Below are 22,431 nucleotides of genomic sequence, written 5' to 3'. Positions count from 1 at the left end.
ACTGCCACCTGTGCCTCCCAGGTTCAAAGGATTATTGTACATCAGCCTACCAAGTAGCTGGGGTCACAGGTGCTCACAACCACGCCTGGCTTATTTTTTTATTTCTAGTAGAGACGGGGTTGCACCATGTTGATCAGACTGGTCTCAAACTCCCGACCTCAGGTGATCCACCTGCATTGACCTCCCGAAGTGTTGGGATTACAGATATGTGCCACTGTGCCCTGCCTAAACTTCTAAATTGATTGAGACTTGTTTCAGATACTTTTAAAGGCCTTGCCTTTATGGATATGACAGTGAATGGCATGATGGGGTTGTCTAGGAGTGTGTTGCCAGTGAGGAGGAACGTCCTAAAACCTAGCAGGGCAATGTGGCAAACACAATGATACGATCTGGCAGCTGTGAAAGGAGCTTGTGGAGGCGTGGTCAGAGGCTTTCCATAAGAGGTGGCCTGCAGAAGAATGCAAAAGGTTCATAGGTAAAATTTAGCTGTTCTTTTTCACTTGAAGTCTTTGCTAAAGCTCTTAAAGACAGTGCCTTTCTTAGATGTTCCTGTAGTGCTGTGTACTTATGAAGCAGCAGGATCACACTGAAAGGCTGGATCATGTCTACCTTCTCCAGGGCACTGAAAACTTCACGAGGGCAGAGAGCAGGTCTATGTTGTGTACTGTGAAATCCTAGGGATATGGGGCTCAAAAATACGGGTTGATAAAGGGAAAGACGTTTATGGCACTCTTGGCAAAACAGCAACAACAACAAGAAACAACAACAGCAGCAACAACAACAACAGCAAAAACTATGTTAGTTGAGTACTGGAGAGGAGCAATGAAACAGCACACTCCTGTCAAAAGATTGCCTATGGGGGAAAAAAGCACAAGAGCAGTATCTGGAATGGAATCTGACAGAGGGAAGGGTATAGTTCCTTTAAAGATTTATAAGAGTCGTTCATTTAGTAAATATTTACCTAAAATTCTCATGATTTGTGAAGTCCATATTTGTGATTTTAGCTATTTGCTAAAATTTATTTGTAACTCCTGAATTAATACTCAGGGCACCTTTGTGCTCATTCATGAACGTGTGTTGGATGGCAAACAGTTTGAGTCACTTGACTATGTTTCCAGTTGAGGTTGAAGAATGGGAAACTGCCTTCTTGCTCTGGTTTTCATATTGTAAAAAAGTGTCCTTTTCACGGGCTATTTGTCGCCATCTTTTTCGTGCTTTTTTGCTGGTGATTTTGCTGTTAAAGTAGTGCCCAAGCATAATACCAAAATGCTGTCTAGTATTCCTCAGCACAGTTAGTCTATGATACACCTTCCAGAGAAAGTATATGTATTAGGTAAGCTTTGTTCACGTATGAGTTATAGTCCTGTTGGCCGTGAGTTTAATCAACAATATGTATTAAGTAAGATGTCTTTATACAGATCACACCTAAGGCAAGGCTCTGTATTGAATGGTGAACCAACGGGGTTGTGATCAGAGGCTCTACCTAACCTTGTAGTTCTCCTAGGAACAATGGTTGAGTATTTGCTCATTCAGTGTTTACAGTTATTTTATATAACATAACTATTGTGTAAAACTAGAATCAACTGTATTTAGTTTTCCAGGCACTGTTTTGGGCACCGAGGGTGAGAGAGTGAGGAAGAAAGATATGTTCTATCCCCTTGTGGTCCTACATTCTAACTGGGGCTGTTGGCCATGTGGAAATAGAAAGATAGCACATCTCCTGCTCAGCACATATATGAAGAAAAACAATATTATAAATAACAATAACATAAGCCTCCCCCCCTTTTTTGTGTTTTCTCTCTCTCTCATTTTTATTTTTGTTTTTTTGTGACACAGTCTCACTGTGTCATCCAGGCTTGAGTGCAGTGGCATGAAATGGGCTCACAGCAGCCATGACCTCCCAGGCTTAAGCGATTCTCCTGCCTCATCTTCTAGAATAGCTAGAACCACAGATACGTGCCACTGTGCCTAGCTAATGTTTGTATTTTTTGTAGAGACGAGGTCTCATTATGTTGCTTAGGTAGGTCTCAAACTCCTGGGCTCAAATGATCCACCTGAGCCCAGGAGTTTGTTTCATTTTCTCATGTTTTATTCATTTTTGTTTATCTGTAAGAGAAACACATTTTTGTTTGTTTGTTTCTTTTCTGAGACGGAGTTTCGCTCTTCTTGCCCAGGCTGAGGTGCAATGGCGTGATCTCGGCTTACCGCAACCTCTGCCTCCCGGGTTCAGGCTGTTCTCCTGCCTCAGCCTCCTGAATAGCTGGGATTACAGGCATGTGCCACCACACCTAGCTAATTCTTTTTGTATTTTTAGTAGAGACAGGGTTTCTCCATGTTGGTCAGGATGGTCTCGAACTCCCGACCTCAGGTGATCCGCCCGCCTCGGCCTCCCAAAGTGCTGAGATTATAGGCGTGAGCCACAGCACCTTGCATTTTTTAAAAATTTTAAGTAAAATTGCTCACTCTTGCCTGCTCATATGCCCCTCTATCCTCCCTCTAACTTGCTTCTTTTTTTTTTTTTTCTCAGTTTCTTTCCACCTTACATTCCCCTAGTCTCAGCTTCAATTTCCTCATTGCCCATTAAGATATGTTTCTGAAAGTACAAAAACAATCCAGAAAAATAATTCCATAATATTCTCGCAATGAAAGTCTCTGGTACCAGTTGTGTAATTACCCTTGGTTATTTTTATCTGGGCTTCTCATCGTATTTAGTACTTTTCTAACTGTCCCTGTTGGACACTTACTAACATTTGCCTTTTACCTGTCCTGAGCCAGTCGCTGGGGAGGGAGTAGCAATCTGTTAGAGGAATTGTTCCTTTTTGAATGGTCAGAGGCCTGGTGTAGGGGCTCACACCTTGTAATCCCAGCACTTTGGGAGACTAAGACAGCAGGACTGCTTGAGGCCAGGAGTTTGAGACCAGCCTTGGTAATATAGCGAGACCCATTAATTTAAAAAATAAAAACATTAGCCAGGTCGGGCATGATGACTCATGCCTGTACCAGCACTTTGGTAGGCTGAGGCGGGAGGATAGCTTGAGGCCAGGAGTTCAAGACCAGCTTAGACAACATAGTGTGAGACCCTGTCTCTACAGAAAATAAAAAAATTAGCTGGGCATGGTGGGGGGCACCTGTGGTCCCAGCTACATGGGATGCTGAGGCAGGAGGCTTCCCTGAGCTCAGGAGCTTGAGGATGCAGTGAGCAATGATAGTGCCACTGCAGTCCAGCCTGGGAGGCAGAGTAAGATGCTGTTTCAAAAAAAAAGAGAAGAAAAATTATCAGGGCACGGTGGTGTGTGTCTGTAGTCTCTGTTCCTTGGGAGGCTGTGACGGGAGGATCGCTTGAGCCCAGGAGTTAAGGCTGCAGTGAGCTATGATTGTACCACTCTACTCCCATTTGGGAGACAGAGCAAGACCCTGTCTCAAATAAATGAATGAATGAATGGGCAGAATGGGATTCAATTTAGAGTGATTTTTTTTTTTTTTCTACAGTAAAGGACTTTCAACATCTTGCTCCCTTATTTATTAGGTTTTAAAATCACTAGGATAATGATGTCTGGTTAGATGCTAATCAAATATTTATTGGTTGAAGTAGCCAGATGGTATCTCAACCACAGCAAAATAGGGACACCAAAATATATATATAAAAGAGAAAAAGTCATTGTTGTGAACTACTGTGTTCCGTTTGCTCTCTGGGTGGCCAGATCATGCCGTGATGTGTCTGGCAGGGGCTCAACTAACTTTTCTCCTAAGCTGTACTGGCTTAGCAAAGGACCTGAGGATACTATGTTTTTGTGCAGAGGATTCAGTAGCCAATGCCTGTTTTGGTAAGTAGCTGGTCATTTACATCATTGCCTCGGGCCAGGTCCTTCACTCTCCCCTGGGAGGCGGGAAGAGAGAAGTCAAAGGCTTTTCACCTCTGATGTCCATTTCTTATGCCCCTTAACCACTCTGTTCTACCCTGGGGTTGAAAGGAAAGGAGTGCCTGAACACACACTGGGCCTACATGAGCGTGGAGACAGGGAGAGGGAGGAGGTCATGATAAAATAAATAAAAAGAACAACTCTTGGATACTATGCTTATTACTTGGGTGGCGAAATAATCTGTACACCAAACCTGTGACACAAAATTTACCTGTATTAGAAACCTACAGGGACCGGGCACAGTGGCTTACACCTGCAACCCCAGCACTTTGGGAGACTGAGGTGGGTGGATCACCTGAGATGAGGAGTTCGAGAGCAGCCTGGCCAACACAGTGAAACCCCATCTCTACTAAAATTACAAAAATTAGCCAGGTGTGGTGGCGGGCACCTGTAATCCCAGCTACTTGGGCGGCTGAGGCAGGAGAAGAGCTTGAACTGGGAGGCGGAGGTTGCAGTGAGCTGAGATCGCGCCACTGCACTCCAGGCTGGTGACAGAGCAAGACTCTGTCTCAAAAAAAAAAAAAAAAAAAAGAAAAGAAAAGAAAAAGAAACCTGCCTCTTTATCCCTGCAGCTAAAATAAAAGTTTAAAATAAAAATAAAATACTGGAATACATCTATTTAAAAAATGAATTGGGAAGTATTTTTGTTTCTGACTGATGTATCTTAGACAACTTTAAAACATTTTGTTCCTACTTTGTTGGGGTGTGTGTCTAGAGTGGATGGGTTGTAAAAATGAAGAGAGTAAATACTTGTCCTCTTGCTGAATAACTGGCCAATGCTATTAAAAGTAGAAACAGGTTGAGCGCAGTGGTTCATGCTGGTAATCTCAAGGCTTTTGGAGGCTGAGATGGGAAGTTCACTTTGAGGCCAGGAGTTTGTGATCAGCCTGGGCCACACTGTGAAATCCTATTTTTACAAAAAATTAATTAGCTGGGAGTAGTGGCGTCTACCTGTAGTCTCACTTACTGGTGCAGCTGAGGCTGGAGGAGCACTAAGCCCAGTGGTTCAAGGCTGCAGTGAGCTGTGATCTTGCACTGCACTCCAGCCTGGATGACAGAGCAAGACCTTGTCACTTAAAAAAAAAGGGGAAGCAAGGTGCAGTGGGAGAAAGAGGCAGAGGAATTTTACTAGTACGTCTGAGCTGGATCATTTCCTTTGATCCTCCACACCTATCTGCTCTGCCGCATGTGCCAGGAGGCCAGCCTCTCACACTGACTGTCCAGGCTCTATGCCCTCTGCCCCTTTTCCATGCTAGGACTGTGGCAGCAGGGCATTGACGGAAGTGGAAAGAGGGAGTCAGCCTTCCTGGCTGTGGCTTTTGTGTAGCTGTGGCCCTCTGGGGAATGTCACAGCTCCCCTTGCCTCATGTGAGCAGAGAGCACTATACCCTTTGCTGTCATTCCTTAATCCTGCCATATGTTAGAAATGGTCTTTCCGCTAAACTGTCCTCAAAGACCCCTCTCTGAGTTTGCCAAACACTTGCTGCCAGGACACAAATACTAGATCTGATGGGTTGGAGGAGGTGCTGTCATTTGAGGAGGACTTCTAGGGTATAGGACACACTGAAGTGGGTGGAGACGGGGGCAAAGGTTCCTGATAACGGTAGTTGCAGCACTGGTGAGCCATACGGTTGTCTACTGTGATGCATGTTCAGGGAGCTGTCTGTGTGGACAGGCTACAGGGCACTGGCAGTGGCTGTAGGGGCTAAACATTGGGTGATAAGCAGAGTATTAGGGGAAATAATGTTAGGAAGGTACCCTAAGTCTCAATTGTGGCAGGCCTTGACATTGAGAATTTGTACCTGGGATTTTGTTTAACTCTTTGTGTTTTTAAAAAAATTTAAATTTGGGCTAATTATAGAATCTCATGCAGTTATGAGAAATGATACAGAGAGATTCATTTCAATGGTTAAGATTTTGAGAAAAGTTCCTGTTCTGTCACAACCACATTAACATTTATACAGCGTTAATATACAGTCTTTATATAAAATGTATACAATCTTATTCAGATTTCCTCACTTGTTCTCAGGTGAGTGAGTAGAGGATTTTTGATCAGAGTGGTTATATTGTCAGTTTCAGAGTGAGAATCATAATGGTATAAATTTAATATGCCACGGAAAAATGCTTGGCTTTTGGGTGGAAACATTAATATGTCATTAGAAAATTGCATATATTCTCACCTGTAATCCCAGCACTTTGGGAGGCTGAAGTGGGCGGATCACCCGAGGTTAGGAATTCAAGACCAGCCTGACCAACATGGAGAAAACCCGTCTCTACTAAAAATACAAAATTAGCCGGGCTTGGTGGCGCATGCCTGTAATCCCAGCTACTCGGGAGGCTGAGGCAGGAGAATCACTTAAACCCGGGAGGCGGAGGTTGCGGTGAGCCAAGATCGCACCATTGCACTCCAGCCTGGGCAACTAGAGTGAAACTCTGTCTTGAAAGAAAATTGCATATATTTTTTCCCCTTGACTTTGTTTTCCCTCGTTATGTTTGTTGGATTCATTGCAACCATTGAAAACATCCTGTTATCTACAGTAATGTATCTTAAACTTACCAAGAAATCACCTGTTGTTTCAAGTGCAATATAGGCATCTTGTACTTTTCATATGTCTTATTTTTGTCTGGATAGCGATGCGATCAGATCTGAATTACACAGGACAGGGAGTCGATTGCCAAGTACTCCAGATGCAGCTGTGTCTCTTTGGAGCATAGCGACCTTTGACCTGGCCCTTAAACTATGTATGTGGTGCTCATTGCACTTATCTGTAAAATGTAATATTTCAGTTTATCACTAAACATCTTCCAACCATAGTATCCTGTATTTATTGCTTATATAGAAAAAATATTTAATAACGAGGTGATAAAACTCATTTTTATATCCTTCTCTCTCAGTCGTTTGTTGTTTTTCAAAGCTTATTTCTTGCCTTGCCTTGCATAAATTTCTTCCAAAGATTCTAGGAAATAAGTGAAATATGGATAAATACCTTTATGAAAAGGAGTAACACATATCTGAAGGTGGGTTTTGCAATCATGATAACAGGTTTGTATCCCCACAGCATGTAATAATAACTTGCTTCTTCCCATGGTCAGATGTCTCTTTAGGAAATGTATAATTGCCCTGAAGATGGGAGAGAGATAATTTTCATTTTACATGAAGAGTAATTTTGCTGTTTGCATCATAAGTTCTAAAAGCACACATGTAACTGCATATTATATTTAGATTCGATTAAATACCTTGATGATTTATGCCTGTCTTCTTGGCAGAGGTTTATTTGTTGCCTTAAGTGGTTAAATAATTGAAAAACAACTTGAAGAATGAAGGAAGAGAGCATTTGGGCAAGTTGATGAGAAGAAAGGGTGGGATATTTAACAGTTAAAAGTGTATATGTCTGCCCTTTGGAATTTGCTCTAATTCATAATTAGATCACCATTCCTTCCACTTATTTAAAAGGCACCTTACCTAGAGAGAGACATCAATATTTACAGTGCATTAGTTCCATGGAGAATTTCAGATCTTGTGATGAGGGTTTATTGCTGTTTTATCCCCTCTTCAAAGCAGTGTACACATCAAACAGTCTCCACCATCATTCTGGACCCAGTGACATCGCACCATTCGCTCTGTGCTTCATGCAGCAGCTTAATTATTGAAGATCCTTGTCTTTGAATTTTCTTTTTAATATTTCAGGGGATATATTTGAAAATCTATATATTAAATAAATCAGAAGATTATGGAATTAGAAAGTTTTATCATATTTTAAAATGCATCAGTTTTGCTAAAATTTGAGATAAGGAATGCTATAATAGTGACCAAATTACATTAAATGAAAAGCTCCTATTATTTCTAATTACTGAAATGAACACAATTACATCAGATTATTAATAATGCTGAAATAGGCCATGGTCCCAGAAACGTAGCAAATCATAGGTGAGAAGATTATGTTTTATTCATCTGAGGCCAATGCAAAATTACCTTCTTTATGCAATATTGTTAATATTGTATTTAGTCAGGACAGTTAGAGTTGGGAATCCTTTTAGGGTGAACTTTTAGATGAATGAGGAAGTTGTGTTTCGTGATTCATTTTGTTGATAAGACCAGATGTTTATACGAATGTCTTTCTTTCCTGAAAATAAGGTGAAACTCGTGAAAGGACCTCATGCCATTTGTGGCTACTACTGCACCATTCTGTAGAACTCTGTGTTGCTTGTCATACTTTGACCTGTTGGGAGCTACCCTGAGAATGGCTGCTGAGACTGCTTTGCAGTGCTTTTATGTTTTTTATAATACATTTTTTTCATAAATTGTTATTCTGCAAGGATGAGGTTTGGTGGATGATCCCTGGTTGGGGGTGTATGAACATATGTGGACTGTTACCTTTCTGGTATTAAAGGAAACTTCTAAACCCAGTAATGCCACCTCTGAATTTATACATTAGGGATGGAGGCCCAGAGAGGTGACTGATGTGCCATGATCACAGGTCTAGGCCAGTGGTTCTTAGTGTGTGGTCTCTGGGCCCTAAGGGATCATTAAGATCATTTCAGGAAGGCCTTGGGTGCGATACTGTTTTCAGAGTGTTATGAAAACCGATTTTGTGTTCACTGGGTTGACATCTACATCAGTGGTGCCCAGGCCCTGAGGGCCAAAAATGTAGATCACTTGACACAAATCAAGACGGTGGCACCAAGTGTATTCTTTACCCCACACACTCACAGTTTTTTTTAAAAGCCATATTCACCCACTGTTTTTGATTAAGAAACAAAATTAATTACTTAAAATCTGATCCTTTAATATACAATTTAACATTTCATGTGATGATGTAGGCATAAAACACTTCTCCAACATATGGAAGCTCAGTGGTTCCTTTTTAAATTTAAATTTTATTTTATTTTTGTTGAGGTATGGTCTCACTGTGTTGCCCAGGTTGGCCTCCAACTCCTGGGCTCAAGTGATCCGTCTGCTTCAGCCTCCCTGAGTAGCTAGTGTTACATTTGTGAGCCACTGTGCTCAGCTTCTCAGTGGTTGTCTTGAGAAATACTTTTATGCGAACGCTTGATTTACATGGGAGGTTTTTTCATGGAACAGCATTTTCCTTTGAAATACGGACAGAAAAACTGTGGTTATTCAGACTTGAGTGTCTGGCAGAGAGTTTCTTAAGAATGAGTGACGCGAGCCTGTCACTACAAGGCAAAAAATGGGCAGTATTTGTTGCTAAAGATAAAATTCAAACTTTCTAGTGAAAATTAGATTTTGGAAAACTTATGTCCCACTGTGAGCATGACTGCTTCCCAATACATAAAGATATTTCTGATTAAATTGGCAGAGATATTAACATGTGATTTTCTGTAATAAAGAAATGTATCAACATTTGGAAGATTGACTTAACTCAGTAACTAATATTTTCCAAATGACTAATGTTACGGAATTTTTCGTGGGTAGAAGTTTCATTCAAAATGTGAGACAAATAGGTTTTAATGTAACAAAGAAAGAAAACTTCACATTCATATTGCAACTGACCTTTGAGAAACCACCACTGGTCGAGTTATGGTGTGGTATCAGAGAAGAAAATCTAAAATTTTCTGGAAAAGCTATTAAGATATTATTCCCTCTTCCAGCTGCATATTTGTGAAGTTCTTTTTTTCCTTTATATACTTTTTCATATGGCAGCTGAGAATGCAGAAGCAGATATGAGAATCCAGATGTCTTCTATTAAGCAAAATGTAAAACATTGCTGCTCTTTCCACTAAATGTGCTTTGTTTTATAAAATACAATTTTCATAAAATTGAGTTGTGTTAACATGTGATGAGTTTTATTATTATTAAAGTAAATTAATACATATTTTAAAGTTGTTCTCATTCAGTCCTAAAATGGTAAATACCACTAGCTCTACCCTCACATAAACAAAAACTCTTTGAGGCCATCAATTTTTAGAATATGAAAGCGCCCTGAAATCAGAGTTTGGGAACCACTGAATGTAGTCCTGTTTCCTTGCAGGCATGCTTTCCTGTTTTATATGTAGTACTTCCTCCATTTAATGATAGATTTTTTTCCTTTTCCTATCTTAACATTTCTGAAATTTGGGTGCCTGTTGTTACAATATATGTTTATGGCTAATGTAACGTTTCTTCCTCTTCCCAAAATGAAATCATGCTGTGAATTAAAATCAGGATATGATTTCTCAGTGCATAATTCTACTAGGAAAACAACAAAATTCTTCTCTTTTTTTTTTGAGACGGAGTCTCGTTCTGTCATCGAGGCTGGAGTGCAGTGGCACAATCTCGGCTCATTGCAACCTCCGCCTCCCGGGTTCACGCCATTCTCCTGCCTCAGCCTCCCGAGCAGCTGGGACTACAGGTGCCCGCCACCACGCCCGGCTAATTTTTTGTATTTTTAGTAGAGACAGGGTTTCACTGTGTTCGCCAGGATGGTCTCCATCTCCTGACCTCGTGATCCGCCCACCTCGGCCTCCCAAAGTGCTGGGATTACAGGCGTGAGCCACCGTGCCCGGCCCAAAATTCTTCTCTTTTAAAAAACTGAAACTAACATTTATATCCTCAGGTAGCTAGAACTGGAACTTAATAGATCTGATTTCGTAATTTGTGATTGGTGATTGAGCACTGGCTCAGGAGCCTGAAGTCTTGGCTGGAAAACTAACTTTTCATGTCATCTCTCTAAGCCTCAGCTTACTCATCTGTGATGTGCATTACATGTTTTTCCATGTGTCTAATGTAGTGCCTTATTTAAATTAAAAAAGTTTCAGATCCTCCATTTAAGTGGTGGGTTCTAGTACAATGTTACTACACTGTATGTGCATGCGTGTGTATGTGTGTGTGAAAACTCCATAAAAATGCCTTATAATTTTCATGCAATCATAAAACCAAGAAGAAATCATAAACCAGTACACATCCAGATGTGTAACAGATATCCATCAGATAGATACACATCACTGTGAGAGATAAAGATGCCTTGCTGAGTCTAAATTGTGTGCTGTATGAACCTAGACCTGCCCCAGGGTGGCATGGGGTCTTTTTATTTGGACCTTGGTTATGGTGCTTTTATGTACTATGATGACTCAGGTCTTACAGCACTTCCAACCATAAGAAAACCTTTATTTCAACATCATTATGATGTCGTTTGGCCATCCTTTTATGAGAACATGCTGTTGAGTGACTGACTGACTGACAGGGCCTTGCTCTGTTGCCCAGGTTGGAGTGCAGTAGTACAATCACGGCTCACTGCAGCCTTGAACTCCTGGGCTCCAGTGGTCTTCCCACCTAAGACTCCTGAGTAGCTGAGACTGATGCAGGACATGTGAGCCCTACAGTGGGCCTTAGCCCATAAAGGTCCTTGTCTTTGCCCATAAAGGTCCTTGTCTTTGCCCAGGAAAGAATTCAAGGGCAAGCTGGGGCTAGAAAAAAACAGCTTTATTGAAGCAACAGTGCCGCAGCTCTGTGATTGCTTCTGCAGAGCTGGGGTACTCTATGGGCAGAGAGTGGCAGCCCAGGACAGTTTTCCAATCATATTTATACTCACTTTTAATTACATGCAGATTAAAGGGAAGTTTATACAGAAATTTTTAGGAAAGGAGTAGTAACTGGGACATTAGGTTGTTACCATGCAAACGGTAGGTAACACCTAGGTGTTGCCATGGCAATAGTAAACTGACATGAGAGCTGGTGAGTATGTTTGATGGAAAACTTTTTCTGTCCCAGCCCTGTTTTAGCTAGTCCGCAGTTTGGTCTGGTGTCCAAGCCCTGCCTCTGCCGTCAAGTCCTGCTTCCTGCCCTAGGACTACAGCAAAGTTCTATTACAGTTGCCTGATTTTTTAATTTTATTTTTTGTAGAGACAGGATCTCACTGTGTTGCCCAAGTTGGTCTTGAACTCCTGACCTCAAGCAATTCTCCCACCTTGGCCTCCCAAACTGCTGGGATTATAGGTGTGAGCCATTGCACCTGGCCTTATTGACTTCTTTTATTGGGTTTTGTTCTTTCTCATCAGTGTGGTAATCAAATCTAGGACACCTTCCTGAATTTGACAGTGGACGCAAATGTAAACATGGTGCCTGAAATTGCATGGGAGCACTCGGTGACAAGGTAGTGCAAATAGGAGATCCAGACTATATTTAATTTAATTTAATTTATTTTATCAACATCACTGAAATGCAAACAAAAAGTTTAATGTTGGAAGAACTCACAAGAAGGGCTGCATGACAGAGCATTCCCTGTAGCATCCTTCACAATGCAGTTTATATGAACACCACCCTATCCATGAGCTCCATCACCCACTATAAGAGACATCCCACAGGGTCTGGAGCTCCCTCTGTTATCTGCCTCTTCTCAAATCCCCTCTTTCCCCTAGTCTGCATTTTATTTCAAAAGCTACAGGTATATAGAGATAAATACTAATTATTTTTTGTCTGTCTGTTGCAGACTAACACATTAACACAGTGTTTGTGTCTAGTCTGAAGAAGATGGTCTTAATTATTTAATTGAAATCATGTATGCAATGTATTCTCCTGAGGAAAATTTCAAACGCAATAGGGTGAGCGGTTTTATTGTGACCAAGCAAGTTCAGTATATCGTCCCTGAATTTACTGGGAGGTTGGAATATACTTTTATTTGATTATTTTACTGTAGATATTGGGTACTGCTTTTGGTCCTATGTCTGTGCTATTTTTTAAAGGCCTTCTCTTCTGAGTTAATAGTGCTTCTCGTAGACTTACACACAGATGGGTGACAGGAAGAGGGACAGAAGTTGAGGTGTACAGAGGTACTTAACAACTGAATAATTAACCCTGTAATTGGAAAGTAACAGAACCTGTGTCTAAGTAACAACATTGTCTAAAAGTATTTGGTCTTTTCCTGCCCATCCCTCCCCATTTTGTTGCTGTTTTGCTTATAGTTTTTAATGTGATGATTCTGGAAATTTTGCTTCCTCTTGGTAGAGAACTTTTCTTATAGTAAGGGCATTGTAATATTAATGCACATCGATTTTTAGATGTGTATTTTTGCGACCTTGTTCTGAGAGTGACTATATAGTTCTTATTGGTGTTTATTTTTGGGGGTGTATATTAATAACAGTAAAGGCTGTCATGAGTGTTTATACACACTAAAATCTAGAAATTATTAAAATCCTCATGTTTATGTTTCTCAGCAAATTAAGATAGCCACCAACAGTATTAAATTCGGAGTTGACAAAATTTTTGCTCTGGTAATGTTGCTCAGACTGTGTTATTATTATCGAATCCTCCTGATGTAGAAATCAGTGTTAAATTTGATATTATTATGTTTCATATGCTTCTGTTTGCTCTGATAAGTTCTAATTTGCTTTCATTGGAGACTATTGGATTGACAGTGGTTTAAATATAGCCTTCACTGTATATAAATAGCCTGTCTTTAGTTTGGTATCCTCAAGGTTTCCATATCTTTACCATTGACCAGTGCACCAATGTTTCAGAAATATCCCTCCTAGAATAAATGATGAGTTTACTGCTTCATGGTTAAAGCTATGTCATTAGACCAGACGTGGTGGCTCACACCTGTAATCCTAGTACTTTTTGGGGCTGAGGAGGGTGGGTAACCTGAGGTCAGGAGTTCAAGACCAGCCTGGCTAATATGGTGAAACCCTGTCTCTACTAAAAACACGAAAACTAGCTTGTCATGGTGTAGTAGCCTGTAGCTACTCAGGAGGCTGAGGCAGGAGAATTGCTTGAACCCAGGAGGCGGAGGTTGCTGTGAGCCGAGATCGTGCCACTGCATTCCAGCCTGGGTGACAGAGCCAGACTCTGTCTCAATCAATCAATCAATCTATCTATCTATCAATAAAGCTGTATTATTAGAGGCTTTAAAACAAATACATCCTAGTTTTTAAAAACAGAGTACTCTAAACATAATTTAAATTTTGTCTTATGTTTTTGAGTGATTTCACTCAGTTGCTGAGTGGAACTTTTAGTTCTGATTCCAACTGTTGCAGACTCTTTTCTTCTTCGCTTTGCATTTTTAATTCTGTTTCTTTTTTGCTGTGACGGTGATCATGTTTGCCAGGCTGTTGTCAGTGTTACTGATAATGATCAAGTGTTCACCTGAGTTTAGTATTGATGTTGTTACAGCAATTGCAAGCAAGCTCTTCTATGCAAATACATTTGCTAAAATACTACCTTTTGTGTAATTGTATATGTGAGTATATGACAGAAACTATCTGTGGATTAACGTATTACTTTGAGTATTTTTTTTTTTTTTTTTTTTTTTTTTGAGACGGAGTCTCGCTCTGTCGCCCGGGCTGGAGTGCAGTGGCCGGATCTCAGCTCACTGCAAGCTCCACCTCCCGGGTTTACGCCATTCTCCTGCCTCAGCCTCCCGAGTAGCTGGGACTACAGGCGCCCGCCACCTCGCCCGGCTAGTTTTTTGTATTTTTTTTTAGTAGAGACGGGGTTTCACCGTGTTAGCCAGGATGGCCTTGATCTCCTGACCTCGTGATCCGCCCGTCTTGGCCTCCCAAAGTGCTGGGATTACAGGCTTGAGCCACTGCGCCCGGCCGAGTATTTTCTTTCTTAAGTAGAAATAATATATTTTCTGATAATACTTTATTGAACAAAAGAAACATTTTATTCAACAAAATTTTTCAGTAGAGCAGCCAAATGTCTAGATTCTATAGATTTTTAAAAATTGATACATAATTTTACAGATTTATGGAGAATATGTGATGTTTTGGTACATGCATACCAGGTGTAATGGTCAAATCAAGGTAATTAGGATATTCACACCTCAATGATTTATCATTTTTTGTGTTGGAAACATTTCAGATCCTCTCTTCTAGCTACTTTGAAATATACAATAAGTTATTTGTCAACTATGTAGATTCCGTAGTTTTATTCCAGTAGATATGATTAAAAGGTAGGTGAAATTTGCTTGCTTGCTTAGAATCATTATTTTTTAAATGATATATGTGATGATTATTTAGAAATATGGGGCAATGATCACAGTATTGGTTATTATATTACTCTCTACTGAGTACACACTATATGTCAAGCACTGTTTTACCCCTTTATATTATTTAGTCCTCACATTACCCTGATCAAAGATGTACTGTTTTATTTTCATTTGAGTTGGAAGGAACTAGAGGCAGAGAACAGTTAGGCACCCTGGCCAGGGCCACGTAGATAACAAGGAGTGAAGTCCAAATACAAACTTGGGCAGTTTTGCTCAGAGCTGACACTTGACCGCGTCTCTTTCACCATGTAGTATTTTAAAGGACCTAAAGGAATTTGTATTTAGAATACTGACCCATTGTCCCCTTTTACGAAAGTGAAATTCTGTTCCTTAATCTTTAGGATTTCCCTGTGTTTTCCTAACATGTAGTTTACCAACATTAGTATCTTATTTTTCAGCGTAGTGCTTTTGTGTTTACAGATATGCCTCTTCATGTTCGACGCAGTAGTGACCCAGCTCTAATTGGCATCTCCTCTTCTGTCAGTGATCATAATTTTTCCTCTGAAGAGCCTTCAAGGAAAAATCCCACACGCTGGTCAACAACAGCTGGCTTCCTAAAGCAGAACACTGCTGGGAGTCCTAAAACCTGCGACAGGAAGGTAACCACCACTGCTTGTTTGCTGCCATCCCTTGCCCCTCCTGACTTCTTGGTGTCCATGATGAGTGTTGTGTCTTGGGTAAACTATTGGTTTCCAGGGCATCTTCACGATGGCCTTTTGTGAGCATGGTACCAACTTTCATATCAAAGTTCAGATAGTCTCCTATTTTATTTCACACTTGAAATTTCTGATGAAAATCAGTGCCATGTATCATATGCACTTATTAATATATCCATTTTTTGAATAGATTCCATTTCATATCATTAAAAATGAAAACAATTTGACACAATATGTGTACCATATAAAGTCCCTTTCTTGCTGTCTCTCCTGGTCTCCTCTCCCATTTCTCCTCACAGGCAGCCTCTTTATTTGCTTTTTCTATGTTCTTACAGGGATATTTGACACATGTATAAGCAAATATTTATATTGGTTCATGAGGTACATGAAGGAACTTAGAACATTATGAACTTTTAAGGATGAAAGTGGACTTCATGGTAATTTAGTTTGACTACCCAGTTGATCATTTTATCCTAAGTCTCCTTGTAAATGGAAGTTTGTTGTCTAGTCTTCATAATATTTTATTCCTTGACCTAATTTATTTTAGTCCTTGACCTAATTTATTTAATCTGAATGAAAAAACTTTATTTTAACCTGTTTTGTCTGTTTTAAAAAATTTGTTGGCCGGGCATGGTGGCTCCCACCTATAATCTCAGCGCTTTGGGAGGCCAGGGTGGCCTTGAACTCCTGGCCAGGTTAACATGGCAAAACCCCATCTCTACTAAAAATACAAAAATTAACCAGGTGTGCTGGCATGCACCTGTAATCCCAACTACTCAGGATGCTGAGGCACAATAATTGCTTGAACCCAGGAGGCGGAGGTTGCAGTGAGCCGAGGTTGCGCCACTGCACTCTAGGCTGGGCAACAGAGTGAGACTCCATCTCAACAACAACAAAAAGCATGTTGATGCTCTTTGTCAGAACCCTTATTGTTCCTTTTCATCACACTTCTCACCTCTTATTTAATGTGCATTTTGCTGAATCTGTCATTTTCACTTTTGAATCTGTAGATGCTTAGTAAACTTCTGTTGAATGAATTAGTAAACATTTTTTCAGTGCAGCCAGTAATTTAGCACAGTATATATTGAGGAATGTTGAAGTAATACTAATCACATAAGATTAAAAAGGATGTAGCTTGATATTTGCTTGATTTATTCTTTGCATAGGTATAAAAATACCTGTTTTAAATATTTCAACTTTGTTTTGCATTTCAGCACACTCCTTTCTGTAGCAGTTCAAGTGGAAAAAAAAGTGCATGGAAAACACAGGTTTAAACTGAGAAGAGTCTACTTGGAAAAAAAAGTATATTTAGTTTCTGATTTTTTTGAATTATGAGCTTAACTTTTAGGCTTAGTCTCCTGAAATACTTTGTTTTTATAGCTGTGTTGAGGAGCCACATTGGAAGATCTTTTCATTAAGATTAGCTTGAAATTTTTGAGGACTTTATCTTGCAGTAGACTATCCAGAGAACCAGAATCCAGTTTATCAGTGGGTCTCGTGTCAGTTAATTTTCTTTTAGAATAGACCTAATTTAATTTACCTGGATATTCACAGATGTGCAAACAAGTCAAGTTGGCAGTTAAAAGAAATTTTTTAACTAGGTTTTCAACTGTTTGAAGCATACTGAAGTTTCTTTTCAAGTTATTCAACATCTTGGATGTGTGAGTCCATTTCAGTTGCAGCAGACAGAACGTGTTTGTATCATAAAACATTTTTGAACAAAAGGGATTTATCACTTAGAATTTTTTTTCTCACAAAATCACTGGAAGGGTTTGCAGAGCAGATCCTAGGATGGTCCTGGAGAACCTTTAAAGCTATGCAGTAACAAACATGTGGCTTGCCTGTGGAGCTACCCTCTCTGCTTTCGTGGTGAAAGAGGTACTGCAGTCCAGGGACCTGAACTACTCCCATCGGGGCCTGCCTTCTACACACTACACACCGCCCTGCCTCCAGGTGTACTCACCTTGCTTCTGTCATTTGTCAAGCTGGAGACCCACCCTAGAAGTGCTGCCAGTCATAACAGCCCAGGAAAAATCTGTTTCACACCACTATTAAAATCTCATGCTACTGAATCTGAGTGGGTGGAGTCCAGTTTGTATCTAGACCCTTATCTGCAGAAGAGCCTGGGAAATAGAGCATTAGCCTTAAAACCTCTGCAGCACAGAAACACGTTAGGAGAGCACTGAGACCCTCATTGCCAATTAACAACATCCACCTTGTTGACGCAGTTTCATTTTTAAATTTTTATTTTATTTATTTATTTATTTATTTATTTATTTATTTAGAAACAGGGTCTTGCTTTGTCACCCAGGCTGGAGAGCTGTGGCACAGTCTCAGCTCACTGCAACTTCTATCTCCCAGGTTCAAGCATTCTCCTGCCTCAGCCTCCCGAGTAGCTGGGTCTACAGGCACTAGCCATCACACCTGGCTGATTGTTTAATTTTTTGTAGAGATGGGGTCTTGCTTTGTTGCCCAGGCTGGTCTCAAACTTTTGGACTTGGGTGATCCTTCCATCTCAGCCTCCCAAAGGCTGGAATTACAGACACGAGCCACCATATCCAGCCTGACATTGTTTTAAATAACATGCTTCTATCATTGTAGAAAATTTGGCAAACTCGTAGAATAGAACAAAATAAAATTATTCATAACTCCAGAACCCAGCAACAACCAGTATTCACACACACACACGTTGGAGTCATGCTGTGTTCATGTATTCGTATCCTGATTATTTCAACATTATTTTTCATACAATAGGAATTTTCCCTGATGTGAATTTTATTGTAACTATTTTAATGAGTGTAAAACATTTCATTGTAGGTTGTATTCTGTCTTCTGTCAATTTTGGACATTCATGCTCTTTCTCTTTTTTTCACATTATAATATTTATCTTAAAAATTGTTAAATATTCATCCATCTTTTTGCTTACATGGAGCATTATTTAATGTAGCCAGATGCCCATATTTTCCCTTAGGAAAAGCCTTGATCTACATGTATATTTCTAGATGAAGTGATATTTGCATACAATATACTTGAATAGTAATGTGTAATGAATTAGTCTTTTGAATTTTCTTTGGCTTTACTCTTCAAATACTAATCTTGCTGTCTGCGTTTTATGCTGTTTGTATTTTAGTCTGAGAGCTCATATATAAATATGATTAAATGGTATTTTATTTTCAGTTATAAAAAGCCTTCTCATCTTTTCAGTATTCAGATGGAAGGAAAGCATACTTGCTGCTTAGGTACAAAGCATTCAATTTCTTTATTTCTGTGAAGCCCATGAGAGCTTACCTATGCTGTCATGCTTCAAGATGTTATAAATTCTTATGAGTGTGTCGTGGTTCAGGTTTTCTGTGTAAAATTGTGGAAATAAATTAGTTGTGCATTCATAGCCCTCTGATTTAGTGATCTCTAGTGGTTAAAAACAGTTAACAAAATAACTCATCCTCATAGTTAAGTGGTTTATATTCCTCCAAGTTAAATGAATAGAGTAAATTATTTTAGAATAATGTTATCAATCAATTAAAATCTCTTGTTTCTAAGCAGGAAAGTTGTATTCTGATACGTTAGAGCACCATCAGGTCAAACTCTCTCCTTTGGTTCAAAACCACAAATGAGAGGTGGAGTCTTCCTTGTTGAAATAGTGGTCATAATCTCATTCCACTATTAGGCTTAGTGGGCAGGGTGTACAGATGATGATGATACTCTATTGCCTGAGAGCCTGAAGAGTCCAAGGGTCCCATGGGCTTCTGGATTTCTGAAAAATTTTCACGCTTTTATTTGGAAGTGAGATGGAGAGGGTAAGGGAGCTGTGGCTTTTTTCAAAGTTATTTGACATACTCACCTTTGTGTCCAGTGTTTTGTGGCTGACTACCTTTTCCAACTGTTTTAGGGAACATTTTGCTCACACTTGGTGTGGAAAGTTTCTTGCTAGAGGCTGTATTTTCATTTGAGAGTAAACGTGGTTAATATTTTATCCTGCAGGAGAGTATTTCAATTGGTGTGAATACTTTAATCATCTTTGCCACCTCTTTGGTCTTCCTTATTAAGTCAGTGTTGCTGTGAATATAGAGGCCAGCTGGTCTGTGGAGAGCATGTGATTCATCTCATCAAGAAAGATGTAATGAGCTCTTAGAAGAATCAGCCCACCATGCAGTGCTGGAGATAAGGACTATGGACTATTTCACTGTGCAGTTGCTACAAGCCATTGTTCCGTCCCTGTAAATAATGAGTGGCATTGTTTTTGTAAATTATATTTCCTTCTAAACAATTAACATAGGTAGACTTAGTATAAAACCAGTTGTGGACAAGTGTCCAAAAGAGATTCTTACCTGATTAGGGAAAGGGGAAGAAGGTAATAAAGGGAACCTATTGCATTGGCATCATTAGCTTCCTTTTCTTTTGATTTTTTAAAGGGAGACCTTGAACTGTTTCTTACCTGCTGGGTTTATTATTTCTATTTGGTTTAGTTGCTTGGCATGTTTGGTATCTTTCCAATACCCCTGATACACACAACCTCTTGTAAGAGATGCTTTCTTAGTTATGTCTTTGTTGTCTTGCTTTTCTTTCTATTAGAAAGATGAGATGTTTTGTCTAAGTTTAGGAAATTACTTTTATAAACATTTTTGAAGTATATTTCAAGGTTCCCCAACCTCCTTTTTTCCCCTGATAGTAATACAGCTTGCTCTTTGCATATATACAGTAATGAAGGGTATATAGAAGCAGGGAAATGCCATCAGGCTTCTGTGTCCATGGGTTCTGCATCCATGGATTCAACCAAGATTAGATTGAAAATATTTGGAACAACAACAAAAAAAGAATCGTCGTGTCTGAACACGTAGAAACTTTCCTTTGTCCTCATTTCCTAAATAACACAGTGTAACACCTATTTACACAAAGCATTTTCTTTGTATTAGATCATGTAAATCATCTAGACATCATTTAAACTATATGGGAGCATGTGCATAGGTTATGTGCAGTACTCCACCATTTCATGTAAGGGTCTTCAGCATCTGTGGATTTTGGTATCTGCGAGGGGTCCTGGAACCAGTCCCCCAAGGATACTGAGGGACGATTGTAATTTGAAATTTTGAAGATGACTAGTAATGACATTTTGATGTATTAACTTTAGGACTTCTGTGGAGCATGGCTCTATACAGATGTTGGCTATTCTTACTACCAGGGGGAACATCCAGGTATAGTTTAATTTCCTGCAATTTTTCCCAATTTCTGCTGTATTGAGAATTTTCCTATGCCTCATAAATATGGCTAGTTTGCATAATGTTATATTATGTGCTGATTTTTTATAGTTAATGTTTAACTCTATTTGATGGTTTTTTTCTGTCATATGACATTTATTTTTTTGTCAATTTTGTTTGCTTTTATAAGTAACCTTTAGAAGTACCCTTCAGAGAATGTCCTTGTATATCAATTTATGTTGGCATCGCTGATTATTTTCTTTGACTAGATTCCTCAAGTAGACTTATTTGGTAAGGAGTTGAACATTTTTAAAGCTATTGGTAATTGTTTCACATAAATTCCAGACTAATAAAGTATGAAGTAGTTAGGATGTATAAAATGCTCTGAGAAGTCCTAGATAGGATAGGAGTGAGGTTGGGGGTGGTGGTGAAGGAAACAAGCAGCCGGTACTATTCCTGAGTTCCAGAACTTACTCTCTCACTAGATAGCTTAAGGGTTCTACATGAATGCGCATCAGAATTACCTGTAGACTTCCAAGAGATGAAACACAGGCATTACTCACACCAACAGATTCCTTTACCCACTCCAGAAAATTTGTGTGTTTCCTTAAAGCTCTTCTGTGGTTTTCAGGGCTCAGTCTTTTTTTTTTTTTGCCCCAGAACCTCGGGTCTAGCTGAAAACAGAAAGTGTGGTTACATTTTAAGGGAGAAGAAATAGAAGTATAGTCATGCCTCGCTTAATGACAGAGATACATCCTGAGAATTGCATTGTTAGGCGATTTCATCCTTGTGTGAACATCACAGAGTGCACTTACACAAACCTCGATGGTGTAGCCTACAATACACCTAGGTTACATGGTATATCCTGTTCTTCTAGGCTACAAACTTATACAGCATGCAACTATACTGAATAGGCAGCGGGGACACAATGCATTCATATTTAGACATTTGTATATCCAATATATCTAAACATAGAAGAAGTACAGTAAAAATACAGGATTTTAATCTTATGTGATCACCATTGTATATGTGGTCCATTGTTTACAAGAACGTTATTATGGGGTGCATGACTGTATTTTTTTTTTCTTTTGAGATATCTTCTCTTTAAGCTAATTTTTCTATAATAGCAGAATAGAATCTAGTACATTTGCTGTATTTGGGTTTGTGACATTTCACTTCCTCTCATACTTAGATTGCACAAATGTATCATTTTCAAATGAAAATTAAATTAGTCTTTTAAAAGTCTTACAACTCATTGAATATTGAATGTTGACTATCAATGCAAAAATAGAACTGGAAATATTTTTCTAGATTGAACCCTTAATAAAAACAATGTTTCTGTCTACTGTTTCTTTCTGTGTGTTCCTTCATTCCTTTCAAAACTCCTTTGTTTCTTCTTTTCCTTCCCTTCCTTTTCCTCTTCTTCCCTTTCCCATTCCTTTCCCGTTCCTTTCTCATTCCTATTCCTTTCCCTTTCCCCTCTCCGTTCTCGTTCCGTTCCCTTCCCCTTCCTCTTCCGCTTCCTCTTACCCATCCTTTCCCCTTTTCTTCCCTTTCCCTTCCCCTTCCCCTTTTTTCCCCTTCCCTTCCCCTTCCCCTCCCCTTCCCCTTTACTTTCCCTTCCCCTTCCCATTCCCTTTTCCTCCCTCCCCTTCACCTTTCCCTTCCCCTT

General features: G+C 39.6%; 1 protein-coding gene across 1 annotated transcript in view; it reads left to right on the top strand.

Moving 5' to 3' along the window:
• Window positions 1-15,330: 15,330 nt before the first annotated feature.
• The window catches only part of LOC105540231 (partitioning defective 3 homolog), a gene marked incomplete at its 3' end in the record, with an annotated part of 96,984 nt that continues 89,883 nt past the window's right edge, over window positions 15,331-22,431 (top strand). Inside the window, exon 1 of the mRNA XM_011980768.1 lies at window positions 15,331-15,507. Coding sequence (XP_011836158.1) covers window positions 15,331-15,507 — 177 coding nt within the window. The remainder of the gene's footprint in view (window positions 15,508-22,431) is intronic.

Source organism: Mandrillus leucophaeus, unplaced genomic scaffold, assembly GCF_000951045.1.
Source record: "Mandrillus leucophaeus isolate KB7577 unplaced genomic scaffold, Mleu.le_1.0 Scaffold2167, whole genome shotgun sequence".
Classification (NCBI taxonomy): Eukaryota; Metazoa; Chordata; class Mammalia; order Primates; family Cercopithecidae; genus Mandrillus; species Mandrillus leucophaeus.
This window is presented reverse-complemented; position numbering and strand designations above follow the sequence as displayed.